Source organism: Lemur catta, chromosome 21, assembly GCF_020740605.2.
Source record: "Lemur catta isolate mLemCat1 chromosome 21, mLemCat1.pri, whole genome shotgun sequence".
Taxonomy (NCBI): domain Eukaryota; kingdom Metazoa; phylum Chordata; class Mammalia; order Primates; family Lemuridae; genus Lemur; species Lemur catta.
The window spans coordinates 32,984,962-33,012,496 of record NC_059148.1 but is presented as its reverse complement, the minus strand read 5'-3'; the positions used below and the strand labels follow the sequence as shown (position 1 = coordinate 33,012,496).

General features: G+C 57.9%; 3 protein-coding genes across 17 annotated transcripts in view; 1 reads left to right on the top strand and 2 right to left on the bottom strand.

Annotated features, from left to right (window-relative positions):
• Positions 1 to 6,609, top strand: part of CFAP92 (cilia and flagella associated protein 92 (putative)) — a 23,325-nt gene extending 16,716 nt beyond the window's left edge. For 4 of the 6 annotated variants that reach the window (XM_045534155.1, XM_045534160.1, XM_045534154.1 and 1 more), the window contains 3 exons: positions 994 to 1,221; positions 2,046 to 2,255; positions 2,334 to 2,673. In XM_045534155.1, coding sequence (XP_045390111.1) covers positions 994 to 1,221; positions 2,046 to 2,255; positions 2,334 to 2,627 — 732 coding nt within the window. In that variant the 3' untranslated portion in view covers positions 2,628 to 2,673. Of the gene's footprint in view, positions 1 to 993; positions 1,222 to 2,045; positions 2,256 to 2,333; positions 2,674 to 6,009 lie in introns of those variants that run through there. The other 2 variants (XM_045534156.1, XM_045534161.1) reach the window with 2 other exon arrangements.
• Positions 476 to 6,087, bottom strand: LOC123625644. Of its 6 annotated transcripts, none has more exons than XM_045534162.1 (4): positions 5,584 to 6,086; positions 5,020 to 5,261; positions 3,724 to 3,813; positions 476 to 987 (listed from the first exon to the last, which is right to left on the bottom strand). In XM_045534162.1, exons 1-4 carry the CDS (start codon positions 5,955 to 5,957, stop codon positions 770 to 772), a joined length of 924 nt encoding a protein of 307 aa, XP_045390118.1. In that variant the 5' UTR covers positions 5,958 to 6,086; the 3' UTR covers positions 476 to 769. The 6 variants fall into 6 exon arrangements, 1 of the variants encoding a protein (XP_045390118.1); XR_006730603.1 differs by having other exon boundaries at positions 841 to 987; positions 3,337 to 3,813; positions 5,584 to 6,087; XR_006730605.1 differs by lacking the exon at positions 476 to 987 and adding an exon at positions 2,498 to 2,553 and having other exon boundaries at positions 3,337 to 3,813; positions 5,584 to 6,087.
• A 10,447-nt stretch (positions 6,610 to 17,056) lies between the features above and the next one.
• TMCC1 (transmembrane and coiled-coil domain family 1) overlaps positions 17,057 to 27,535 on the bottom strand; it is a 28,375-nt gene continuing 17,896 nt past the window's right edge. For 4 of the 5 annotated variants that reach the window (XM_045534334.1, XM_045534339.1, XM_045534336.1 and 1 more), the window contains exons 2-4: positions 25,933 to 26,867; positions 19,964 to 20,099; positions 18,062 to 18,466 (exon numbers count right to left, since the gene is read on the bottom strand). In XM_045534334.1, the coding sequence (XP_045390290.1) occupies positions 18,152 to 18,466; positions 19,964 to 20,099; positions 25,933 to 26,867 (1,386 nt within the window). In that variant the 3' untranslated portion in view covers positions 18,062 to 18,151. Of the gene's footprint in view, positions 17,885 to 18,061; positions 18,467 to 19,963; positions 20,100 to 25,932; positions 26,868 to 27,535 lie in introns of those variants that run through there. The other variant, XM_045534335.1, reaches the window with a different exon arrangement.

The window sequence follows — 27,535 nt, the reverse complement described above, 5'->3', positions numbered from 1 at the left end:
GTCACTGGGGTTGAGTCAAGTTTATCACCTTAAGCTAAAAATTGGGTTTTATTTTTTGGGGTTTTTTTTTTTTTTCCGGTTTTTTTTTTTCCCCTAGATTTTTTTTTTCCCACTTTTTTTTTCCAGTTTTTTTTTTTTTAATTTCAGCTTATTATGGGGGTACAAAAGTTCAGGTTATATATATTGCCCATGCCCCCCCCATGCCCCCGAGTCTGAGCTTCAAGCGTGTCCATTCCCCAGGCAGTGCGCACCGCGCCCATCATGTAGGTATGCACCCATCCCCTCCCCACCCCCCCCGTCCCACACCCATAGACGGTTTGTGGCTGAAGGTCCGTATGCAAATGCCAGGCAGGCTGCACCGCACAGCACCCAACAATTCAGAGTGGGGTCTTCCCGCTGTCCCCTTTTGTGGGTGTGACGGTCACCTTCCCCTGTGGCCTTCTGTTTTCTTTTCTGTCTCCTTCAACGGTGTTGACGTCAGTCCCAGAGGGAGCCGACAGATCGTCTTATTTGTCACCGTGGCCTTGTTTGTTCGGGGACTAGGGGGACGGGTCCCGTTTCCATCCCCAGCTTGTGGCAGAGAAAGCGGGTCCTGCCACCAAACAGCCACCCGGGGACAAGGACGCTCGTCCTTGGTGCTTCAGATAGTAACGTCCCCCGTGGCACCATGAAAGCCCCTCCTGCTTCCGACCCCCGTGAGCCACAAATTCTCTCTTTACGACAAGCCGGATGGAGCGGCGGCGGCCGGGTGGTCTGTGTCCCAGTGACCTTAAGCGAGTCCCCAAGCTTGTGGTCTCTGAATTCCACTTCGGACCGTGACAGGTTGGACTTGTAAGGCCGTTTTCTCACGTCCCACGACGGACGCGCAGCAGCGGTATCTAGAATCCAGCAACACCTGCGCCGCCGCCGCGACCCGGCGGCCATCCGGCTGCCGCTGAGCTGGGGACGTGGTGTCGGTGACGCCGGCTGCTGCGCCTCTCTCTGTCCCTGCAGAAGAACATCAGAGAAGCCTACCAGCCCGGCGCGAAGCCCCCGAAGCCGGTGGCGAAGGTGATTAAGGTCGCAGCCCCCGCCCGCCAGCCCGGCGCGAAGCCCCCGAAGCCGGTGGCGAAGGTGATTAAGGTCGCAGCCCCCGCCCGCCAGCCCGTCTGCAACTACAGCGTTCAGGCCCTGAACGCCGCGGAGCTGGCCAAGAAGGAGCTGTACCGCGAGCTGGCCAAGGTGAGGCAGGGACCCAGCTGGGACGGCGGCAGGTGGCCGACCCCATGAGCTCTTTCCGATGGTGCCGGCCTGCAGGGAAGCGGGGGTCTCGGGGGTCTCAGGGGTCCAGACAGAGGCCCCCCCCGCAGCCAGGAAACATAGACCAAGAGGGGGTTCTGTCCCCCAAATGTGACTATCCCACACCTAGTGCGAGCCGGAGACCCTCATTGTGTCCCCAGACAGACGCTACTATGGCTGTTTACGGGAGGCAGCGCCTGGGTTTAGGCCCCCAGCACACAGTAGTTCTAGAAAACTCCTTGGCCGGGCGCAGGGGCTCACGCCTGTCATCCCGACGCTCTGGGAGGCCGAGGCGGGAGGATCGCTCGAGGTCAGGAGTTCGAGACCAGCCTGAGCAAGAGCGAGACCCCATCTCTACTAAAAATAGAAAGAAATGATCTGGACAACTAAAAATATATAGAAAAAAAAATGAGCCGGGCGTGGTGGCGCGTGCCTGTCGTCCCAGCTACTCGGGAGGCCGAGGCAGGAGGATCGCTGGAGCCCAGGAGGCTGAGGCTGCTGTGAGCGAGGCTGACGCCACGGCACTCTAGCCCGGGCGACAGAGCCAGACTCTGTCTCCAAAACAAAAACAAAACAAAAGAAAGGAAAACTCCTCCTGTCGAAGGGGACAGTGGTAAGGGCTGTCACACAGGTCACTTCTAGATGCACCAGTGACGTCAGATTCTCAGGAACTGTCATTACGGCCCCAGCCGCCTCGGCTTCCTGCCTGGAAAGCCGAGACAGCCACCAGCCCTTCCCCCCAGCTCTGTCTGTCCCTGCGTTTCCAGGAGCCAAGAAAGAGGTTCACGTATTCGCAGAATTTCCTCTCGGCCACGGTGGAGCCGGTGGACGCGGAGGAGGAGGAGAGACAGGCCCAGAGGCTGTCGCGCCAGGCCTGGCTCACGGCCAGCGGCTTCCAAGTGACGGGACTCAGGAGTGGCATCGGCGGCAGCCACCAGCCGGGGCTCCGGCTGCCGCTCCTCAAAGAGCCGGCTGAGGTCCGCGGTGGGGACGGGAGACGGGTGGGGCGTCCCCGGGGGCCTCCGTCCTTCTCACCCACCTGCTCCCCGGTTTAGGAGTGGACGGAAAACGCGCTGTTCGCCAACAAGCTGAGGCCCGTGCTGGACCGAGACAGGTGGGGCTGGGACCGACGTCACCTGGACTTCGAGCTGTACAAGAAGCCGCCGCCGTTCCTCGAGCTGCCCCCTCGGCCAGCGCCGAAGCCGGCGACAGGTAAGGCCGGGCCCTTTGCCGTGTCTTGTGTTCGTGCCTGGCTGTCCCGGCTGCGCTCGGACCCTGAGGACGGGTCTGGCGTCACAGAGGGAAACACAGACCGGGATTCGGGTCCCGTGTGCAGCTTTTTTTTTTGAGACAGAGTCTCACTCTGTCACCCGGGCTAGAGTGCCGTGGTGTCAGCCTCGCTCACAGCAGCCTCAGACTCCTGGGCTCCAGCGATCCTCCTGCCTCAGCCTCCCGAGTAGCTGGGACGACAGGCATGCGCCACCACGCCCGGCTCATTTTTCTATATATATTTTTAGCTGTCCAGCTAATTTCTTTCTATTTTTAGCAGAGACGGGGTCTCGCTCTTGCTCAGGCTGGTCTCGAACTCCTGACCTCAAGCAATCCTCCCGCCTCGGCCTCCCAGAGTGCTGGGGTGACAGGCGAGAGCCACCGTGCCCGGCCCTGTGTGTAGCTTTGTGTGACACTGAGCAGACCCGTCCCCTGCTCCCGGCCTGGGCTCTCAGCTGAGCAATGAGGGAGCTGGAGGACGAGTCTAGAAGCTTCTTGGGCTTCAGCACTGTCACCCGGGGCTGGTCTCTGGCCGCCTGCCCAACCGCGGGGTCGGAGGCTCCAGGCTTCCCGGGGACCCTCCCAACCCACGATGCTGCCAGTTCTCCGTCTGCGGGGAAGAGGACACAGGGAGGGGACACGGGTCCTGCTAGGCCAGTCCTTCCCAGTCCTCCCTCCTCCCCACCCGGCTCACGGGGACCGGCTCAAGCTCACTCCCAGGCCGGTCCGGAGCCCAGAGCTGCGTAACGGAGCCGGAGCCTTTGCTCGGGGACAAACAGAGAATTTCACCTGGAAACCAGGGTTTGCCAGAGAAACCTTTCCCGGGAAACCAGGTCAGGTAAACAGAGGTGGAGTTTCGCTCCTTTCTGACTTCCAAGGATGGCTGCCAACGGCTCCGTGGAACAGGACGTGCTGACACGTCTGCTGAAATGTCACCATTCCCAGTGGCCCGGGCTCTGGCCCCCGACCAGGAGGCCGAGGCCTTTCCGGGGTGGCCTGAGGACCCTGCTGTCCCCAGGCCCCGTTGGGGAACTCAGGTGAGGGACACACATGCCGGGGGCTGCACCTCCCGCCAACGTGCTTAAGAAAAACTAGAACCAGCAGGTAAGATGGGGACACTTGGGCTTTTGAGCCCAGCTGGGTCAGTGGAGAACCTGCTGCCAGTAGGGGACTTACGTGCCACCAGCCAGGGGGAGCCCCTGTCTGGAGCCACCAGAAGAAGGGGGGACCCAACGGCTGCTTGGCCTGTGCAGAGACTCCAGCCTCCTGTCCAGAGAAGACGGGTATTAGGCTGTTAAGTACGAAATGTCAGATGTCCCCAAGTGCTAAGGTTGACAGCCGGTATCTCTGACATTTCACTGTGACACTTCCTGTTTTATTCTTTTATTGCAAACGTACATGCTCAGTCCTTCAGATGCATTTCGGCTGGTGATTATCTTTCAAAGTAAGATTTTTTTTAGAGGAGTTTCCGTGAAACCACGGGTAAGCCAACAATTCGTGTTATTTCCAGACGTGGGTTCTGTTGTGGCACCATCGCGGCGCAGGCAGCTCGGAGTATCGACCACGTGTGCGGGAAGGACGTGGCCGACGAGCGCACGGGACGTGGAAGGTTTGAGAAGTTCCGTTCTGGGGATTTTGATCTTGAAGATGAGCCACGCGGGCGGCCCGAGGCCACGGCGGACGAAGATGAGCTGACGGCCGTAGCGGAAGCGAATCCATCTCAACCTGCGTGTGAGTTGGCAGCCCGGCGTGACGTCGCTACTCCAACGACACTGGCCCATCGGGAACAAACGGGCCAGGTACGAGGCCGGCAGATGACGGTTCTGCAGGAATTAATTAAACAAGTGTCAGCAGAGAAATCGTCTCCCAGTCTGCCTTTCTCTGCTGTCGCGACACACAGGCGGACCGTTCCCACACCCTGTTGTCACCTGTCATGAGAAATGGATTCCTTTTTTGGCAACTGCAGGCACTCGGCACGGTGGCTGGATGAAGATGACGAGGTGCAAAAACCCGGTCCAAAGCCAAACGGTCACAGCAGAGGTGACAGAGCAAGACTGTCTCAAACAGACTGGAGACCAACGCTCGCCAGGCAACAAAAGCCCCAGGTGGGAGGACGTGCCCGGGGGCCGCCCTGTCCTGGGAAGGACCAACACGAGGGCTTGTGGCGCCGTGGCCTGGACCCTCGTCTCAGGGTGGGGACAAGAGGGACCCAAAGCCGTCACGAAGGGTGGGTCTCAGGCTCGAGCTCTGGTCCACTGAAGGCTGGTTCTGAGCACGGCAGAGGCCGGAGGCGCACCCAGACCGCGACAATTCACCGTCTTTCGTGAATGGTTCCTGCGACGTGTTTGGAGCCCGTTTGCTTCCAGCTCTTTCTCGGAGAACGTGCGGCTCTCCGCGCCCGAACCGGGGGGAAGCGTTTCCGGTGCCGACTGGGACCCAGTGGCCCCATCTGTGACGGACCCAGTGACCCACCTTCTGGAGGAAGAGCAAGAGTGCCCGGCGCTGGGTCGTGGCCCGGGGGCAGCACCGTCCCTGCCTCAGGATGTCCCGTGCGGACGTGGGGACAGGTGCAGGTTTGCTCCTCGAGGACCTGCCGGTCACTTTCTTCCTCCACGAGGAAGAAGAGGTGGCAGCGGGTGACCCTTCTGCATCGGGGCACTGTCGGCGGCAGCCCTAGGGGGGACCCTCTCCAGCCCACAGGAGGTGGCTCTGGGCTGCAGGAAGAGAAAGGGACAGTGACAAACGGCCCAGCCTGTTCGTGCCCAAACCCCCGGGCATTGTGGGGGCGGGGCCGGCCCTGGCGCAGCGAGTGGCCTCAGAGAAGCCATCGTCACCCTCCACAGCGTCTCATTGTCCCGTCGGCACTGGGGGTGCCCGGGCCGCCCCCAGGACCTGTGAGAATCCCCCTGCCGCTCGCTCCCCTCAGGGCTGCCACACCTGGGAACAGGACGGGGCCCCGCGGGGTCCAGAAACGGCTCCCGGCGACGGTGACCCAGGGCCGGGCCCTCCCTCCCGTCCCCGAAGACTCCTACTCACACTTGTCTAGCTGAGACGAGCCAGGAAGATTCTGGAAATAAGCGTCCACGCAGAAGGTGTTGGCCCACAGAACCTGCCAGAACCCGGGTCAGAAAGCGTAACCGCCTGAGAGCCCGACTCTGGGCCTCAAGGACCAGCCTGTCAGCCCAACGGGGCGGCCCGACAGGGACGGAAAGGCCCGGCTCCGAAGTCACCCGGTCCTGGGTTCTAACTCTGGCCCCGACCCCAACTACCCTGTCCCCCGGGGCAGGTGACGCAGCCTCCCTCAGCCCATCTCGTCCCAGCGGGGGACACAGCAGGTGCCAAATGACGGCATCTCCTTCCTCCAACTGGGCGTGGAGTAGGTGGGGGTGGGGCAGGCAGAGCCCGAGCATTCGAGGACTCTCGGGGGCTCAAGGACTCTGTGTCACCTTCTGTCCCCCTCAGGCAGGAAGACGAAGAGGAGCGTCCCTGTCACCTGAGCAGCGAGGACCCTCGAGGGACCCCCAGCAGCACCTCCTGCTCTGGCGCCCGCCCGGCCTCTCCCTTCTGCGACCACCCGCCCCCACCCCCCCCTTCATTAAAGCGCAGCAGGACACGGGCCACCGTGCAGGGCAGGGCTCACCTCGTGTCGTGGTGGCCAAGCCGGACGCGGGCGGAGCGGCGTCACCCTGTCCAGGCTGGGGAGGACGTTGGCACCCGCTTCGTCACCAGCTGGGAACACAGGGGCTCAGGGTGAGGACCTGCCGCCTGGGAGGGTCCCTGTCCCGGGTGCATCGTCACCCGCCCAAGTCTCCCCCTGTCCCCGGGAGAGTGGGGCTGATGACACCCCTCCCTTCGGGTCCCAGGAGGCCGCCCGCGGCTGCCTCGGTTTCCCCCCGTGGTCTCTGCAGACTCGGGACGGGGTTGAGGCGAGACCGGGTCCCGGGAAGCTGAGACCAGAGGCCGATGCTCGGCATGCGACTGTCACCTCCCCCAGCAGCAGGTCCCGGACTTGGGCCCGAGGGAGGGCCACCGTCCCCGTCCCAGGGGGCTCTCCTCACCCGCCAGGCGCACAGAGAACCCACCCGCGGGGAGACCCCCTGAGCGCCCCCCCTCCCCCCTCCCTGGGGGTCCACGTTTCTATTCCCGGCCGGGCCCCCAAGGCGGGCGCTGGGCAGAAAGGAGTGTCAGGGACACTGGCCAAGCCGGGCCTCTGCGCCCCGGGTTACCTGGCAAAGCCGAGCAGCCGCGTCCCGACGGTCCGGCCGAGCGTCACACGTTCTCCTCCGGCCTGTGGGCTCCGTCCTGCTGGGCCACAAGGCGGGACCCCGCTCAGCACCTCTTCCCCACGGCACCCCGTCCCGCCCCGTCCCCCAGGACAGCCAGGATGGGGTGGGGACATCTGGGGTGGGGCCTCGGCTAGCGGCTGCTCCCCGACTTCCCCTGCAGGAGCCCGACACCCGGCCCGAGCCCCTCTGAGGAGGGGACAGTGGCAGGAGGGCACCTGGGTACAGGGTGCACCAGCCGGGCCCACTTCCCGCAAGACGGGGTGCAGGAGTCCCAGGCCGCCTGTCAGCCCCGGGGAGTCCCGACGCCTCTGGCCGATGGTCTCTGTGACGGTCGTCACACGGCCCCGTTTAAGGTCACTGCAGAAAGTCCACAGTCCTGTGACCCGAGGGCCCCACTGTCCGGCAACACGGCCCCTCGGCACCTGCCTCCATCCCCTCCCTCGGCCAGACGTGCCGGGCTCCGGGCTGCAGAGTGACCCCGCCCCGCCTGTCACAGGCAACTGTCTCCTTGGGGCCACGCGTGTGCTGCCTCCACGAGGGCAAAGTCACAGCAGCCTCCCTGCGCTGTCCCCGGTTACGGGGTCTCCCAGCAGCCTGTCCCCGGCCTCCGGCAGAGAGATCTGGTCCCTCGGCCCCAGGACGGGGTAGAGGCTGCAGGATGGGACGACAGACACTAGTCTCACGGTGGCCTCGGAGCCTGGTGGCCGTCTGAGGGACTCTCTCAGTCCTCAGGAAAGACCAGCTGCCCCCGGGGTGGGGGACAAGAGCTAGCGGGGGTGGAGGAGACCAGGTTCAAGCTGCCCGGGCCCTGCGGCGACAGCAGCCTCGAGTGAGCTCTGGGGGGCTCCACCGCCCCATCCCAGGTCTCGCTCTTGCCCAGGCTGGTCTCGAACTCCTGACCTCGAGCGATCCTCCCGCCTCGGCCTCCCAGACTGCCGGGGTGACAGGCGTGAGCCACCGCGCCCGGCCAAAAAAAATCCCATCTTTAAAAGCAAGATGGCGGCCCGTCCCCTGGCCTGGGCGCTGGTCACACAGGCGCTTTCCCCGCGAAGCACCATCGGGTCATACACTGACGACAGGCCAGCTTCCCCGCAGGCACGCAGCCCTCCCCTTTTACCTTCTGGGAAGCGAGAGAACAAACACGCAGCTCTGAGAACCGTACCGACCTCTGGGCAGCATCGGGCCGAGAGAGGCCACCTGCCTTCCCCAGCGTCCCCAAGCTCTGGGACAGCTTCGTCTGCTTCACGCCAACCCGATCCTTCCCTCGACAGCCGTTCCCTAGAGCAGAACCGAGGAATCCACGCGTTAGGTCTGCCGGTGTACACCGTCCTGGGCGCCAAGCGGATTAAAGCGCACTTAGGAATTATTATTATCTCATCAGTATTATGAATTGCAGAAAGCACCACGCGCTACTTATACTAAGGAATTTTTTAGCACGCGTGGGTCACTAAAGGGAACTCTGGATTCCCCCGAATCGGTCCAGATCCATCTTTTTTTAATCATTTTTCAGCTTCACTGACATCTATTGCGGGCGTAGAATAACCCGCACACGCTGACAGGATAACGTGTGGACTTCCGGCGTGTTCACCCGTGACGACGTCAGCGCCAGCAAGACGAAGACATTTCCTTTGCCACCACAAGTCCCCGAGCCCCTCTGGGACCGATCCTCCCGCCACCTCCAGCCCCAGGCAACCCTGGATCTCTTTTTCCCCAGTAGAGCAGTTTGCATTTTCGAGTTTTAAATAAGCGGATTCGACAGCACGTGTTTCCTGTCCCTGGCGTCTCTCTCTCTCTGTGTGGTGACTCTGAGACCCACCCACGTTGCTACGCACACGAATACGTCACTGCTTTCCGCTGTTGCGTGTTCTGCCGTGCGGGTGTGCGCGGCTGTCTGTCCAAATTCAACACGCGGCGTGAACACGCAGAACCAAGCAGCGCAAACAACCCCAAGCCACAGAGACGAGCACAAACCTCCACCAGCGCAAGTGATGGCAGTCGGTTTCCCTAAAACCATTTAAAAGCAGCCAAAGCTGAAAGAAACACTGTGCACAAGGGCAGGAGAAGGACGAGGACGGGGACGTTGTCAGGAGCAACAGCGTGGCAGGGTGGCGGGGTGGCGCAGCCCCATCAGAGGCCTGCAGGAAAGTACCGTCCACAGAGAAATCCCCGCAGAGACACCTGGGAACATCCACCCCCTGCAGAGCTGCACGTCAGCAGCGTGGACCGACGTCCTCCCCACACCAGGGTGACGCCCCCAAGAGGAAATCGGGTTCCCAACGAGAAGACGCAGATTCCTGGCAACAGTGACTACACGGGTGACCACAAAATCATCAGGGGCCACCTGATCAGTCTACGTTCGCAATAAACTCCCAACCGTCTTCCCCTCTCTGGGGCCAGGAGCCCGGGCTCACACGGGGGTCCCTAACCCAAGGACTCCCTGCCTCCGTCCTCCCTGAAATGCCCCGAAAATGATCTGTAAAAACACAAGCTGATGGCAGGGCACGGTGGCTCCCGCCTGTCACCCCAGCACTCTGGGAGGCCGAGGCGGGAGGATCACTCGAGGTCAGGAGTTCGAGACCAGCCTGAGCAAGAGCGAGACCCCGTCTCTACTAAAAATAGAAAGAAATGATCTGGACAACTAAAAATATATATAGAAAAAATTAGCCGGGCATGGTGGTGCATGCCTGTAGTCCCAGCTACTCGGGAGGCTGAGGCAGGAGGATCGCTTGAGCCCAGGAGGCTGAGGCTGCTGTGAGCGAGGCTGACGCCACGGCACTCAGTCTAGCCCGGGCGACAGAGCGAGGCTCACGGGAGGGGCAGTTCAAATGCAACGACCGGTTTTAAAATTTCCTAAACCGGCAGAGCCTGTTATTCGAGTAAATCCAGTGCAGAAACCAAACACGTACAACCCAGAAAAGCCAAGTGGCTCCGACTGAGGCTGGTGACACGGGCCGAACGGTCACGCCCACCTCCCACCCATCCTTACCGAGGGTCCCGCGACATTCCGACAACAGCGGGGGGGACACCGTGTGACAACCGTGTGACAACCGCCGGCCCAGGTAACCTGAAAGGTCGCTCCCTATTGCGAGGTCCGCAGCGTCACTGCCACGTTCCCGCTGCCACTGAGAGGTGACGCCGGCCTGTTCCCAGGTGTCAACGGTGGAAGGGCCGCCGCGCGGCCGGACGCGGACAGAACACAGGATGTGCCGCAGGATCCCACGGGCGCTAGGGCAGCAGGCGGGGTCCCAGGTCCCAGGTGACATCGCGGGCTCCGTCTTCAGGCTGAAAGAGTCACAAAGAGCCACCAAGCTCGAACCCAAGCCGTCCGGCCCTGCGAGGAGAGACAGTTCCTAATGACCCCGCCGTCCCCACCGGCCGGGCTCTGGGCCACCCGCGCCAGTCACCTTGGGCCCGGCTTTCCGGGTCACCGCGGTGGCCGGACGAGGCGCCAGGGCCACCCGCCCAGGGGAGCCCGGGAGGGGACGCCGGGACACGCTGCGTTTGGGAATAAAACAGCAAAAAAAAATACCCCGCACACGGGGAGGCCAGGACGGCCGGGCAGGGGGTGGCTCGATGGCGGCCGCGTCGCCTGGGCTTTCCCAGCTTCCCCGGGCGACACCTGCCGACGCCACGGTCCCCCGGGTCCCGCCTTGGGAATGTTCTGTTTTTTTCCAGCGGGACTCAGGCGTCCAGAACGTTCCCAGGCCGCGCGCCCCCGCGGCGTGACCCGCCGGCCAGTCTGGGGACACTTTGGGGACAGAGCCCCACCGGCCTCCGCCTGCCGCGGGCGAAGGGCCGGAGCCACCAGGGCCCGCCGCGTCACCTTCCCGCTCCTGCCCGGGGAGAAGCCCTGTGGCGAAAGCCCGTGTCGCAAAGGCCACCAGAGGCGGCCCGGCGCGCGTCGCCGCGGGGCGCAGGGACGGCGCGCAGCCACTCGGGCCGCCCGCGCTCGGCCGCCTTCCCGCGCCTTTCCGGCCGCCGCAGCCTAATGACGTCACCGGCTCGCGCCGCCGCACGGCGCGCACTGCGCTTGCGCGGCCCGCCGCAAGCCTATCGCAGGCCTCGGGGGAGGCCGGAAGGGCGGGACTACAGCCGGCAACGCCCCCCCCCCCCCCCCGCCTAGGACTTAGTCCCGCGCGCCTGAGCCGCGCCGGCTGATGACGCCACCAGCCTGCGCCCCTCGCCAGCGCCACTGCGCTTGCGCGGCTGTCATGATGGCGGCCTACAGAAAGAAGCCCCCGTTTCCTTAGCGGCGGCCCGAGGAGGCGGCCCGGGCGCACGGAAAGCGACAGAGGGGCCCGGCGGCCTCCACTCGCCTCCGTCCGGCCTCCTGCGCAGGGAGGACACGGTGGAACCGAAGGGGAGCGGAGGGAGTGCGGAAGCGGGCGGCGCCGGGTGGCCCTGCAGGGCGCCCGCGGGCCGGTCTCTGTCGCGGCCCTTTTTGCCCCAAAAAAAAAAAAATTGACCTCCGAGTTTCCTGCACCCCCAGTTCCCAGGTAACGAGAAACCTGAGGCTCCTCCCCCTTCCGGAATCAATAGGCCAAAGACCCCCAAGCAATACCTTTGACCTCATTTGTCACCCACCCACTTCGTGGGGACGACGCGGCAAGCGGGTGACCGGCTCCTTTCCAGGGGACCCTGATTATTATTTTTTCTTTTTTTCTTTTTCTTTTTTTTTTTTTTGAGAAAGAGTCTCGCTCTGTCGCCCGGGCTAGAGTGCCGTGGCGTCAGCCTCGCTCACAGCAACCTCAGACTCCTGGGCTCAGGCGATCCTCCTGCCTCAGCCTCCCGAGTAGCTGGGACTACAGGCATGCGCCACCACGCCCGGCTAATTTTTTTCTATATATATTTTTAGCTGTCCAGCTAATTTCTTTCTATTTTTAGTAGAGACGGGGTCTTGCTACATTGTCCAGTCTGGTCTCGAACTCCTGACCTCGAGCGATCCTCCCGCCTCGGCCTCCCAGAGTGCTGGGGTGACAGGCGCGAGCCACCGCGCCCGGCCTTCACCTCGCGGTTTTACTAACAGTTTCCTCCAACTTGAAACGCCCTCCTGCCCCGTTTCCACTCATCACGAATCCGCCCGCTCTCGGCCCTGGCGGAAATGCTTCCTCCTCGTCGCTCCCACGCCTGGCTTCTCCCTCCCTCCCTCCCTCTCATTCCACCCAGTTGCTTTTCCCGGGGCTTCGCTCACCTCCACAGCCTTGCACGGAACGGCTGGCACTGGACGAAGGGCTGAGGTCAACGGGGGGGACCAGCTGCGGCCCACACTTTGCAGGTGTCCCGCCTCCTCGGTCCTCCAGGTTTCTGGCAGCAGCAGGACGTTCATTGGACGAGTGAGCCTAGAAAAGCTAGAAGAAAGCTCAAGGCGAGGCCACACTTGGTCCAGACTCCCCCCGAGACCATCTTAAGGCAAAACATGGCCTAGTGTAAGCTGAGGAACACTATCAACTCCTTTGTCACCTCTCCTCACTGGACTGATTTTCGTTTTCACATGTTTTGCTACAGTTTGGCCAAGCATGGGGGCTCCCTCCTGTCACCTTAGCACTGGGGAGGCCGAGGCAGGAGGATCGCTTGAGGCCAGAATTTCGAGACCAGCCTGAGCAACAGAGTGAGACTCTGTCTCTACAAAAGATACAAAAATGAGCCGGGCGTGGTGGCGCATGCCTGTCGTCCCAGCTACTCGGGAGGCTGAGGCAGGAGGATCGCTGGAGCCCAGGAGTCTGAGGTTGCTGTGAGCGAGGCTGACGCCACGGCACTCTAGCCCGGGTGACAGAGCGAGACTCTGTCTCCAAAATATAAAAAAAAGTTTTGCTGTATCTAATTTTTTTAAAAATTAAATTTGTACCTAAAGTTTTACAAAATACACAAATACATTCTTATCACAAAAAATTCATCTTTATAGGAGCCAAACATGAAAAGTCCTGACTCTCCGCTGTTTCTCCCTCACCCTAAGTAACAATTGGGGACAGTTTACTGTGACGTTTCCATACATCTACGTGCACATATTGATACAAATAAAAATATTTTCAATCTCAACAGGAAAATAATATATTGCTCCACAATGGCATTTTCATTTAACATACCGATTGTCCCAGGCACTGAACATCATTTTTCTGCAGTGATTATTAGCTTTTTTTTTTTTTTTTTTTTTTTTTGAGCAGAGTCTTGCTCTGTCACCTGGGCGGTGACTTTGGGCGAGCCATGTAGCCCAAGCCTCAGTGTCCTTACCTGGACGACGAGGGTGACACGCCCCGCGTTAGACTGTGCGGAGAATGAACTGCTATCACGGCATGACCGATACCTGGCAATCAGTAAGCGCTCAATAAATGTTCGCTGCTCTTCCCCAGGTCTACCTGGGGATACGAGTCGGCTGAAGACTTAGTTTGGCCCAAAGAATTAAAAAAATCAGACATTCGAATTTTTCAGGTGACGCCTGCGTTTTCTAGTTGGCCCCACCCTCTCCTGCCTCCCCAGTCTGTTTTCTACACCCCGGCTTCGCAGACTGGTGTTACCAGCCTTCCGCTCCACTATCCGGAGTTTTTAATGGATGAAAAAGAAAGCAGACTTTGAAATTACGTCTCACCTGTTATCGGGGCTGCTCTGTGTCCCTGTTGTGCACTGCACAACTCTTGGAGGTCGTTCACGGGTAGCTTAGTTATGGGGCCAAGTGGTGTTGGGCAGTGTACAACCTGCACATCCGTACGTGGCAGCCTGGCCCGTATTTTAAGCAGCTTAAAGGGAACTCGCACGGCAGATTTTAATGCTTTCACACAAGAGGTATCCTTTGTTCTCACAACACCCACTAACGGGACAAGCTGGGTAGTGTGATATAGGGCAAGAGGGACAGCCACAAGTGAGGCCCAAAGCTCGTGACGTTCCAGGCTGGGGCTGTGAAGGATCGAGCCATCGTGTTCCTGCTCAGTAGCCTGGCAAAGGCAGGTTCGGGGCGTCTGGATTTCCAGGGCCCTCCCAGAGATCCTCAGGGAAAAGTCCGAATGGAAGCGACCACAGAATGTGACAGGACCCCAGACGGGATTAGGCTGGGTACCAACTCCTTCCGTATACACAGAGCTGGAAATATGACATGTGTCACCGAGTATGTTTACACCCATCGTGACATTGTTTAGCAGAGCCTTGTAAGGGCCGGGCGCGGTGGCTCACGCCTGTCATCCCGGCACTCTGGGAGGCCGAGGCGGGAGGATCGCTCGAGGAAAGGAGTTCGAGACCAGCCTGAGCAAGAGCGAGACCCCGTCTCTACTAAAAATAGAAAGAAATTAGCTGGACAACTAAAAGTATATAGAAAAACTGAGCCGGGCGTGGTGGCGCATGCCTGTAGTCCCAGCTACTTGGGAGGCTGAGGCAGGAGGATCGCTGGAGCCCAGGAGGTTGAGGCTGCTGTGAGCGAGGCTGACGCCACGGCACTCTAGCCCGGGCGACAGAGTGAGACTCTGTCTCAAAAAAGAAAAAGAGCAGAACAAACCCGAGGCCGACCACCCCGTTATATAGCTGAGGTCTTTATTTCCATTTACGTACACAGTAAAAGTGCGGCCGAGAATCCGCAGCCGCCAGACAGAACAGAAATTTAATTCTCTCTCCACGATTAGCAGCTTGAGATCTACCAGCTACAGTGTCGACATTCGCACGTTCACAAGCGTCGTGTCTGTACTTCTCAGTGAGTCTTTATTCTCACACGCTTCGATAAAACACGCTTACAGTCTCGTAGTGAGTCCCTACCCGGGGTGTCACCTGGCATACGAAACACGCAGACGGAAATACTGGCCGTTTAGAGCCACATTCCTAAATTATTCCCAGGTTTCATTTGGGGCTGGGGTGGTGGGAACCATAATTTTGCCTGTGTCGGTCTGCGGAGGATGATGATAATGTTTGGTTTCCTTTTAGATGCACATTTTTCCCAAAGCCGAAAGGCAGCGACTCGTTGGAAGTCACTCGGAACTCAGCATTCCGTCTGACCACACCTCAAAGGGACAAGAAATCAAACAAAAACCAAACGGGGCGGAGGCCACACGGAAATAAATATGCTCATTGTTGGGACGTGGCTGGCAAGGAAGGCTCGATCCCGGTGTTTTTCTGGGCACCAGATTTTTACCCCGCTTGGGACAGGGGACGGAGAAGACCCCAGGTCAGCGAAGGATAAAATTTAGCCGACTTTTTTTGCTCCTTAAGGAGCCGGTAGAGTGGAGAACCCTTCCTTGCTAGGAGGGACTGAGTCCATATATCAAGGAATCAAAATGGCGGCCGACGATGGTGATGAACAATGGGAAATGACAGTCATTCTACAACCTGAAGAGTCGGCCATGCCAACGCAGCCAGACCCACGGACGAACCGTCCAGGAACGCTTCGTTTCAAAGGGAATGCACGTTGTTTTTAGAGGGAAGCATTCGAGTGAGGCTAAGCTTCCGCCCGGGGCAGGTGTTAAACCATTAGAGCGAGGTTACGGAAGAGTTTCCTTGACAACATAGGAGAAACTAAGGACAACCACGACGCAAAGAAACTCAAGAGCAACTCGGGTGGGCGGCACCAAGCACAGGAAGGCGCGAGAAACAGACAGGTGGGTACAGAGGGCATCGAATGCCACCGCTGGGGGACCCGGCGAACAGCCAAGGGACGAGAGGGCGACAAACCGCGATTAGGCTTCATCTGAAGGTCCCTTCCTGAGACAGCTGGAGAAAGGGACATCGAGAATCAGCGGGGGCCTGTTCGGCTGCAGCCCGGGCACGGTTTTCCAGAGGTGCAAATCTTCCTCCGATAGAAACCGCCCGAGTCCAAATGGGAACAATTTCGACCCGTTTATCACAGTGACTTCCTGGGCCCAGAAAACTTGACTCGGGGGACTCACGGGTCCCAGCCTAGAGGCACGGGAGGGTTTGCTGCTAAAGCGTCTTTCCAACAGCCCTCGTGGGGCTCCCTTCTCTGCTCTGAGCCACGAAGCTACGGCCGAAAGTTGGAAGAAAACTGTGAGGTCGACAAGGTCGTGGCGTCCGCCTGCCCGAAGTCGCTGGCACGTGTTAGGCAAAGTTGACATCTGAAGGAATGCAGGCCTGGGGACGATTTGTTTATGGCGCGAACAGGAATGGTTCTGATTATTCTCTGGAAGAAAAAAAATCACCCCTGTGGTCCCTGCTCCGGGGGTGAGCTTCGAGGGGGGTAGGGAAGAGCCCACAGGTAGGGACTACAGCCACCTGGGGGTGCGGTGCGGACGGGGGTACCTGAGTTAAAATACCAGCGTGGTTGGTTAGGGACACGATAGGCCGGCAGGGTCGTGCCAATCTAGTTCCAGAAGAATCTGCCAGCCACGGAGGAGGACAGGCGAAACGTGCTCTGTGACTCTTTGCGGGACACATCACAGGCTCACTCGTCATCGCTGGGTGGCACAGAACGAGGCCAAGAGGGAGCGGCAGTTGGGGCACAACACGACGGGTGACAGGACAAGATGAACCCAGCTCTCCGGATGAGCTCTGGGGGCTTCAGGTTCCCCCAGGACGATGGCGAAGGGGACGGGACAGGGAAGGAAGCTCAGCCCATTCCTCTCACCTGTCTGTCCGAAAGTCCACGGAGCACAGTTCGGTTTGCAAGCCGGTCTAGGTGAGCAGCAAGCCGGCCGGTCACGTTTCGCACCCAGAACCCGGGTCCTCCTAACCCACTGTTTTCTTTTCTGCTCTTTAAGAGAATCGCCTTCCGTGGACGCTGTCTCGGGCAGACAGAATAAACCTTCGAAAGCTAAGGGTGCCGGGGGGCACCCCGAAATGCAGACACAGGACTCCACGTGACTTTGGTTTCCGTCATGTGGGGGGGGGTGTTAAAAAGTAAATAAATTAAGAAAACACAGAGGAGTTATTTAGGATTCTCCTAACACGATCCCGGTTTTTCCTAAAGGCCACCCCAGCCCGGGGAGGTCACCGGGTGAACATTTTCTTGGGGTCGAAAATAAAAGACGCCTGTCCTACCACGCTGGTTTGTGGAAACGGCCTCCCCCCGCCTCTCCCTGCAAAGCCCGCTCCTCTGCGTCCAAACCCGGCCCAGCAGGTGGAGGTAGGGGGGGTGGCGTGGGGGTGGCAGGGACAGCAAAAAGCGGCAGCAGCAGCCAGAGGGGGTTCAAATCGCAGCTGCCGACAAACGCGGCGTCTACAACCGGTCTTTCTCCCTCCGGCTGTCGCGAGACACAAGGGAGCAGGAGTAGCACACTTAAATAGCCACACGGGTCTTCATTTAAAAACATCACTTCTTTATTTCAAAGGGAAAAAAAAAAAATGGAAAGACCCTCCCCCGACCCTTTCCAAAAAAACCCAATAATAATAATAATAATAATAATAATAATAATAACAGTAATAAAAAATCTTATTAGAAACCATAAAGGAAGCGCTGAGAGTTTTGAGTATTACATTCTTCAAGTATGCTGTTCGGATTTTTTTTTTTTTTTCTCTTTTATTTCTAAGTTGGTAACTATACATATATATATATATACACACACACACATATATATATATATATGTATTTATATAAAACAAAAAAACCTTAAAAGTGCGGCCAAAGGGGGGGTTCTGCTGAAAAGTTAAGTATTCGGAGAGCTATTTTAAAATACTGTAGGCGGGACGGTGTGGTGACCCTTTGGGGACACGGTGCTCTCGGTTTTGTATCCCAGCAGAGGTTAAGGGAACAACGGGTTCAAAAGTGATCAGACTTCCGGGGTCAGCGTGAGTGGCCAACGTGGGGACAGACAAAGCCAGGGAGAATCCATGAGTTCTTCCACAGATGAGGAGAATCCAGCCTGAATCCAAAACTTCAGACGTGGAATGTAGAAGGATTTCACAGTCCGGTTAGGCTGGGACGGTGGGGGCAGGAGGGGGTGGTCAAGCCCAGACGAGGCCCGGTGTTAGGTCGAACCCGGTTTTGCCCGAATCGGGTTTGCGCGTCCTTCTGGAAGGTTCCAGTCCTTCAGAGCCGCGATGGAGACGGCCCTTCCGTGTGCTCCGGGGACCGTGGGTTCGTGTTAGAGGACCGTTGTAAGGTTTGCATCCCGAGGAAAATCATGCTACATAAAAAGGATCCAAGATTTTCCTTTTTTTTTTTTTTGCCCAAAAAAAAAAAAAAAAAAACCGTCTTGGATAAAATCTAAAAAATACTATTGCAATTGCGTCTCTTGAAGAAAAAAACAAAAAAAAACCAGAAAAACATTACTCTAAATGTAAACAGATCCACTCGACTCGTCCGTGGCGGGAGGCGGCCGTGGGCGCCGGCGAGCCGCTGAGCCGCTGAGCTGCCGAATGGCTCCCTGCCGCGCTCGCCGGGCGCGGGGGCATCATCTCGGGGTCGAGAAGAACCGCCCGGCGTAGCCCACCAGGGCGTCCCAGTGCTTCCAGAGGAAGGCCAGGAAGACCACGAGGAATACAGTGCTGAACGTCCTGCTGCGGGTCTTCATGAGGGGGACCACGCAGTTGGCCACGGTGGACACGAACACCAGCAGGACCGCCATGACGGCCAGCAGGATGTTGATGAACTTGCCCAGCAGGGTGCGGGCCGTGGCGCTCTCCAACCCCTCCAGCTGCACCACCTGCTGCTGCTGCTGCTGCAGCTCCATCTTGGAGATGCGCGTCTGGCAGGCCTCCAGGGCCTCCTGCGGGCCCAACGGCAGCGTTACGGCCGGCCACACGGGGCCTGGAGGCTGGGACATGACAGGCCAGGGGGGCGTCCCCCGCGATCCCAGGGACCGTCACTGCCCTGCCCTGCCCTTCCCTCCCCTGCATCCCCGTGCGATGGCTCCCACCCTTACGTTTGCTCACTCGGGAAGAGTTTCGTGGCCAGACCACAAACGAATAATCTCTTGCCTCTTTTTCATTTAAAAATTATTAATCTGGGCCGGGCGCGGGGGCTCACGCCTGTCATCCCAGCACTCTGGGAGGCCGAGGCGGGAGGATCGCTCGAGGTCAGGAGTTCGAGACCAGCCTGAGCAAGAGCGAGACCCCATCTCTACTAAAAATAGAAAGAAATTACCTGGACAACTAAAAAAATATATATAGAAAAATTAGCCGGGCGTGGTGGCGCATGCCTGTCATCCCAGCACTCGGGGAGGCCGAGGCGGGAGGATCGCTCGAGGTCAGGAGTTCAGGACCAGCCTGAGCAAGAGCGAGACCCCGTCCCTACTAAAAATAGAAAGAAATTATATGGACAGCTAAAAACATATATAGAAAAACTAGCCAGGCATGGTGGCGCATGCCTGTAGTCCCAGCTACTCGGGAGGCTGAGGCAGGAGGATCACTTGAGCCCCGGAGTCTGAGGCTGCTGTGAGCGAGGCTGACGCCACGGCACTCTAGCCCGGGTGACAGAGGGAGACTCTGTCTCAAAAAATAAAAAAAATAAAAAAAATAAAAGATGCTTCCCTAGGAAACTGCTAAGACCTGCCGCTCCCTGAGAACCACCTCCCTACGGAAATAAGAAAAACTTCCACACCCTATTTCCCCACGGAATGAACTAGATGGACTTTCAGCCTTAACCATTACGGCCCTCGTGGGTCACGCTTGCAAACTGCCTGGCCATGGGTGACTGTAGGAGCTTTGCACTTGGGGGCTGGGTCAGAAGGCCCCTTTCGACAAGAAGAGAGGACAGGCAGGGTGGCCCTAGCCCCTGTCAACGCTGCTCCTGACACTGTGGCCGGCAGATGGCAGGCGTGTCGCTGTCCGTGTTCTGAGATCCCTGTCACTAAGACCAATGTCACCGAGAAACGTCTCCCAAGAACCAAGCACGTGCAGCCCCCCAAAACGGCACGGACTGCTGAGAAACGCACCTCAGTCGTTCCAGGACTAGTTATGCTACAGCTGTAAAAGCTTTTCCTGATATTCTATACCATCCCCCGTCTTTTTTTTTTTCCTTCCTCCTTTTTTTTTTTCCTTCCTCCTTTTTTTTTTCCTTCCTCCTTTTTTTTTCCTTCCTCCTTTTTTTATCCTTCCTCCTTTTTTTTTTCCTTCCTCCTTTTTTTTTTCCCTTCCTCCTTTTTTTTTTTCTTCCTCTTTTTTTTTTTCCCTTCCTCCTTTTTTTTTTTTTTTTTTTTTCCCTTTTCTTTTTTCTTCTGATCTGACTGCATTTTGCTCTCACACCTTTTATCCCGCGTGCTAACCTGGATGTCCCGGGCCCGTTCGTACGACTGGTAGGCGATTTTCTCTTCCATACTGGCCAGCTCCTGCTTCAAGTTCAAGATTTCGTTCTGGTGCAGCTCCGTTAGGTCGTTTAGTTGTTCTTCTAGTCGCTCGCATCTAAGGAAGGGGGCAAAAGGTTTAGAATTTTACGTGTTCTGTGAGTATCTTTCCCCTGGTGTTGTTTTTATCCAGCCCCCAGGTCCCCGTTCTGCAAAGGCAGAAAATAAAAGCACGAGGCAATCGGGTGGCCTGGGGCGACAGGGCATGCGTGTCACGAGGCCGGATCATACAGCAACGTGGCTTTAACACGATCTTCTCAACACGCGGTCTCTGCAGCGACGCCGGCAGCCCTGGGTAGCTGTGACCAGGCCCGGAACGCCGCTCTGAGCAGGACACGGGCAGGCAGACACTGGAGAATAATCCAGCAAACTTCATCACGCGATACCGAACACAGAAAGGGAAACCCACCTTCGAGCAGTCACCGGTAGCCTGTCCCGTCACCGGACAACAGCTCGCTCACCTGCAGGTTTGTGATTCAGAGCCAGAGGGGCCCCTCGTCCCCAAGGCCAAGCACGGTGTCTGCGACATCACCAGCCACACAGACTGACTGACAGCCTGCGGGGGGCCAGGCGTGTTCAAAGTACTGGGAATACCAGGCCGGGCGCGGGGGCTCATGCCTGTCACCCCAGCACCCTGAGAGGCCGAGGGGGGAGGATCACTCGAGGTCAGGAGTTCGAGACCAGCCTGAGCAAGACCAAGACCCCGTCTCTACTAAAAATAGAAAGAAATTAGCTGGACAGCTAAAATATATATAGAAAAATTAGCCGGGCGTGGTGGCGCATGCCTGTAGTCCCAGCTACTCGGGAGGCCGAGGCAGGAGGATCACTTGAGCCCAGGAGGTTGAGGTTGCTGTGAGCGAGGCTGACGCCACGGCACTCTAGCCCGGGCGACAGAGCGAGACTCTGTCTCAAAAACAAGCAAACGACAACAAAAAACCAAACAAACAAAAAATTTCTGTTTCTGTATTGTTAATCAAATGCCAAATCTTTTTTCTTTTTTTTCAAATGCAAAATCTGAACAACAGAGGGAAGAAAACATCTGTACTCCAGCGTCCACTGACCTCCCGTCATCCCCATTACTAACACGATAATCTCTTTGGCTTCCTTTTCTTGCTAGTGTTCACTCTCTGCCTAAACTCTCAAATGGAAGAACCAATGGTATGAACACCTGTCTTCTCATTGAATATCACACTAAATGGTACGGGGGGGAGAAAGGGAAGGTACATTGTGGATTTTTTTTTTTTTTTTTTTTTTTGAGACAGAGTCTCGCTGTGTCGCCCGGGCTAGAGTGCCGTGGCGTCAGCCTCGCTCACAGCAACCTCAGCCTCCTGGGCTCAAGCGATCCTCCTGCCTCAGCCTCCCGAGTCGCTGGGACGACAGGCATGCGCCACCACGCCCGGCTAATTTTTTCTATATATTTTTAGTTATCCAGATAATTTCTTTCTATTTTTTAGTAGAGACGGGGTCTCGCTCTTGCTCAGGCTGGTCTCGAACTCCTGACCTCGAGCGATCCTCCCGCCTCAGCCTCCCAGAGTGCTGGGGTGACAGGCCTGAGCCACCGCGCCGGGCCCCAGCTGCTTTTCCTACAGCTCCATCTGGAACACAAGTAGCACGAGACTGATAATCTCATTTTGAGGCTTTTTACTCAAGGGTCCTTCCGCAATCATTACAACACAACGAGAACTTAGACACCCGAGTCTGGCTGGACCGTAACTATTAGCAAACACAAAGCCTTTGCATTGTTAAGATTTTTTTTTGTTTGTTTTCTAAAAAGGCAGGTTATGTTTTCGCAGGTGGAATGCACCCTGCACCGAAGCCAAACCTCGCTCTGTCTGCAAAGCATTAATTCGTAAACAAACACTGATTTTGAAGAAAGGTTCTGGTCACAGGATTAGTCAACAGGGTCCCCAGCTCTCTAGATCAGAGATAAGCCAGGGGTCTTCGGGGTCAAATTCCTGAGGAGTGACAAACCGGGTGGCAGCGCAGGTTGGGAGGCTTCAGCCTGGGGCAGACGCTGGGTGTGGCTCCGTCTGGAGCCACCTCGGGGAGCCGGTGGGGCAACAGGTCACCGGGGCAGGACGGCCGGGGAACTTGCAGGGCAGGTGCCGGGACAAACGGGAAGAACCGGGTCCCCAGGCTGCCATGGGAGCCGACACCGTGCTGGTTTCCAAACACGCACCAGAGAGAGACCTGCGGTGGCTTCTGCCCGAGTTTGACCAGAGCGGAGAGGGACAGCTTGCAGAGGGACAGCTGGAGGACAAGACGGGACACGTGGCGGGGCCTTGAACAGATTCCTGGCCACATCGGGGAAGCAGATTTTCTCTTCCTGCCTTTTGTCACCTTGTTTGTGTTGAGGCCTGAAAAAAGGCCAGGAAACGCCAAACTAGCTTTCAGCTGAAAAGGGGGAAAAGCACATCCGTCCCCCCAAAATTGCCAGGGTGGGCAGTGCGTTACCTCAAAGACAAGAGACAACAGACAGCTAAAGAATACAGGGAATAGGCTGGGCGCGGTGGCTCACGCCTGTCACCCCAGCACTCTGGGAGGCCGAGGCGGGAGGATCGCTCGAGGTCAGGAGTTCGAGACCAGCCTGAGCAAGAGCGAGACCCCGTCTCTGCTAAAAAGAGAAAGAAATTAGCCGGACAGCTAAAAATATATATAGAAAAAATGAGCCGGGCGTGGTGGCGCATGCCTGTAGTCCCAGCTACTCGGGAGGCTGAGGCAGGAGGATCGCTGGAGCCCGGGAGGCTGAGGTTGCTGTGAGCGAGGCTGACACCACGGCACTCTAGCCTGGGCGACAGAGCGAGACTCTGTCTCAAAAAAAAAAAAAAAAATCTCCTAATTGGGTTTTTTTCCCTCCTATAAATGAAGGGCTGATTTGACCCGATATCCGCAGTTTCTATTTCAAACTTACTGTCGGAATCTCTAACCTGTACGTCCCCAGGAGACGCTCTGACACCTGGAAAAAAGGGACTAAAACAGCCACATCCGAGCACATCTCTGTCTTGTATCCAGCGACAGTCAAATCAAGTGAAACGACGTGTAAACCGCCACGCCAGTCAGAACTGCAGCAGCCTGGGCCTCACCGGCTCAGCCTCGCCGCTACTAAAGCACTGTCCCACTGCCGGGGACGGCAGCTCACGGTGGCTGCCTCCTTCTGTATCTTTGTGCGTATGACTCAGTGCGATTTCAAACGTCCCCGGGCTTTAACACACATATTCTCAGGGGCTGATTTCCAGAGGACGGCGATCGCCTTAAAATAGAAGCCTTCGACAAGGCATCCACCTCCATCAAGGCCCTGGGGGGTGGGGGGTATATAGACGGTGGCCGGGGAGGGTGTCAGGCCAGATCCCCCGAGGGAAACACCACAGAGGAACCAGGAAAACCGTCAATAGTGTTTGCCCAGCTCTTTCTCATTTTCGATGCATTTTGCTACTAAAGCAGAACCTTTTTCCCTCAGTAGCCGATTAATATATATATTCACACCCAACTCGGGTAGAGCACGGGCCCTCAGTTCCTAGCAGTGAATACACACGACACCCTGTCACCTCCCCCCGAAATGCATGATCTACCTCCCCCAGATGCACGATCCACCTCCCCCCAGATGCACGGTCTACCTCCCCCAGATGCACGATCTACCTCCCCCCGATGCACGATCCACCTCCCCCAGATGCACGATCCACCTCCCCCAGATGCACGATCCACCTCCCCCCAGATGCACGATCTACCCCCCCAGATGCACGATCTACCCACCCCAGATGCACGATCTACCTACCCCAGATGCACGATCCACCTACCCCAGATGCACGATCCACCTCCCCCCAGATGCACGATCCACCTCCCCCAGATGCACGATCCACCTCCCCCCGATGCACGATCCACCTCCCCCCAGATGCACGGTCCACCTCCCCCCCAGATGCACGGTCCACCTCCCCCCAGATGCACGGTCCACCTCCCCCCAGATGCACGGTCCACCTCCCCCAGATGCACGGTCCACCTCCCCCCAGATGCACGGTCCACCTCCCCCCAGATGCACGGTCCACCTCCCCCCGGATGCACGATCCACCTCCCCCCGGATGCACGGTCCACCTCCCCCCGGATGCACGGTCCACCTCCCCCCGGATGCACGGTCCACCTCCCCCCGGATGCACGATCCACCTCCCCCCGGATGCACGATCCACCTCCCCCCGGATGCACGATCCACCTCCCCCAGATGCACGATCTACCTCCCCCTAAGTGCACGATCTACCTCCCCCAGATGCACGATCTACCTCCCCCAGATGCACGATCTACCTCCCCCCAGATGCACGATCTACCTCCCCCCAGATGCACGCTCTGCCTTCCGCAAATGCACGAAAAGAGGCTGGCTGAATTAATGATTTGCATTTTCACCCTCTGAAAAGAGCCTGCTACTGTAACTCTTCGCAGGGCCATTTGATACCCAGGGACAATGTCTTTCGGGCCCGGAGGTTATTTTATAAAAGCAAAACTTGAGAGACATCCCTGTAATTTTTAAGAGCTAGAAAGGGGCCTTAAGAGATGTATCTGCTCAGCTCCTGACACCACAGAAGTCCTCAGAGTTTCCTCTGGTTCGTAACTAGGCCAGGCCCCAGGCCCAGGGTCCTCCCAGGCCTGCCCTGACGGTGGCTCCCGTGAGACTCGTCCTCAAACTGCGACCACGAGGTGGCCTGTCTCTGGCCGACATTACATCACGGGGTCTGAGTGCGTACTCCACGGGCAACACCATTTCTCTTTGCCTGTGAAGGACACAGGGCAGGGGACGCTCATTTGAAGAGGTAAGAGGGGTCTGATATGAACAGCTGGAATAGTACCAGACACAAAAAAAGAGACCAGCTCTACCTTTCGCCCAGATGGTGACTCAAGCCTCTGGCCCTTGGAGAACCCTCTAACTGCCACAGAACCGTGTCATGTTTAAGTTCACCACCGTTGAAGCATTTGCCGGTTCATGGTAAAGGTCACAGACCTTCTTATCTGGATTTATTTCCAGTGATCTTTCTCCCCCAACTGCCCGGGTGAGTGTTTCAGGCTTCATTAGAGTCTGGCTGGGTTTTGTCTTTTTATTTTTTTTTTGAGACAGAGTCTCGCTGTGTCGCCCGGGCTAGAGTGCCGTGGCGTCAGCCTCGCTCACAGCAGCCTCAGCCTCCCGGGCTCAAGTGATCCTCCTGCCTCAGCCTCCCGAGTAGCTGGGACGACAGGCATGCGCCACCACGCCCGGCTCATTTTTTCTGTATATTTTTAGTTGTCCAGCTAATTTCTTTCTATTTTTAGTAGAGACAGGGTCTCGCTCTTGCTCAGGCTGGTCTCAAACTCCTGACCCCGAGCGATCCTCCCTCCTCGGCCTCCCAGAGCGCTGGGGTGACAGGCGTGAGCCACCGTGCCCGACCAGGGCTGTATCTTCCATTTCTACGGAGTTCTGGGAATTACACACATCTTTTGGATTCAAGGTGGTAACAGTTACAGGCTGCAATGCTTTGCGTGGTTCTATGCTTTATAAATAAATAGATGAAAAAATGCCTGAGAAAGCTTGGGCTTTGTTTCTTTCTTTCTCTCTCTTTTTCCTTAAAACTCCTGTGACAGATTGTGGGTTTCGTTTTAACGTCCCCAACTGGGATGGGACACTGGGGAGCTACGGTCACGCTTCCGGCCCTGACTAACACGCTTCGTCACATATGACCTTGGGAACCGCTGAACCACGCCTTTGTTTTGCTCTCCGGGAAACAGGAGCTCACGTAGACGCCACACGACAAACCCAAGGCCCTCTGGACGCTGCAGGGAACGACGAGGGCTTTCTGAAGCCACCTTCCCACAGCCAGGGGGACGGGGCCCAGAACAGGAAACCGAGGATTCTACTCCCAGACCCCCAGCCGGCTTACCTGTACCGCTCCTCCTGCAGGGTCTGCATTATTAAGGAATAGTCCCTCTGGTAGTGGTCCTTGAGGGTCTCGAACGACTCCTCCAGCCGGGCTTGGACCTCCCGGATCTCCTGGATCTCGTGCAGCAGGGCGTCGAAGCCCGAGCTCTGCATGTCCAGCGTGTTGGTTTTGGAGCTGGACGCCCCTACCGCGAGCCCCCCCGTGGTGCTGTTGGCCCCCACCGAGCCGGACGTGGCGCTCGAGCAATCCTCCTCGCTCCCATACTTGGGGCTCGACTGGAAGGCGGGGATCACCCCGAGACCCTTGCCCGCGTCCTCCGCCTGCCCTTCCTCCACGGAGTCCTTCAGGCTGGGGATGTTGTCCGCGCTGCCGAATCTGTTCCGGATCAGCGAGGCGATCTCCCGGGGCTTCGAGACCACGGCCCCCGCCGCCGAGTGGGTGGCCTGGGAGAAGCTGGACAAGCCGCCCTTGACGCTGTCCACCACGCCCTCGCTGAAGCCCGTCACCCTGGCCCCCACGTCCTTCAGGCCCTGGTGCATGTCCCTGAAGACGTCCTTGGGCTGCCGGGGGATGCCATTCTGCTCCACCTCCCGCAGCTTGCGGTGGTAGTGCTCGAGCTTCCTCTGCAGCTGCAGGATGGTCTGCGCCGACTTCTGGTTCTTCTTCTCGAACACCTGCTTGATGCGGGCAGCCTGCTGCTTGTCGGCGCTGTTGGCCAGCTTCAGGTACTCGGCCACGTTGTCGTCCCGGGCCGTCTGCGCGATCTTGATCTGCTCCGTGAGCTTCAGGATCTTCTGCTGCAGGTGGCCGATGGCGGCCCTGGTCCGCTGCGGGTCCGGGGCGGCGTCCGCCGAGTCCGCGTGCAGGCTGCCGTCCGCGCTGGGGCCCGGCGCGCCGGACGTCTGGGCGAGGCTGCTCACTTCCAGCCGCTCGACCTGGCGCAGAAGCAAGAGGGACACGTTAGCAGGGGCCCGAGGGCACGGCCGCCCCGGCACGGCACGTCCTGAGAATTCCCCTACGCTCGGGTCCCAGCACAGGCGGGTGGCCTGTGGCATCGCCCGTCCTGCCTGAGCCCCGGCTCCCTGCTGGATGCCACCCTCGTGCCCGTAGACTCGACTTTAGGATTTGCCACCCTCGTACCCGTAGACTCGACTTTAAGATTTGCCACCCTTGTACCCGCAGACTCGACTTTAAGATTTGCCACCCTCGTGCCCGTAGACTCGACTTTAAGATTTGCCACCCTCGTGCCCGTAGACTCGACTTTAAGCAAAACAGATCCATGAAAGAAGATTTGCAGGAGAGGTAAACTGAGGGGTATTCTTCCTTTGCGGGCGGACTTGTCACAGGGTTTACAGCACGAATTAATTTACTTTTTTTTTTTTTTTCACTTTTTTAAAGATAAGGTCTCGCTCTGTCATCTGGGCTGGAGTACAGTGGCGGCATCATTAGCTCACTGCAACCTCAAACGATCCTCCCGCCTCGGCCTCCCAGAGCGCTGGGATGACAGGCGTGAGCCACTGCACCTGGCCCTCCTTTGTTTTCTTTTAAAAATTTTGTAAATGTATATGAGAAAGTTGTCTGGCTAATTTCGTTTTACTTTTAG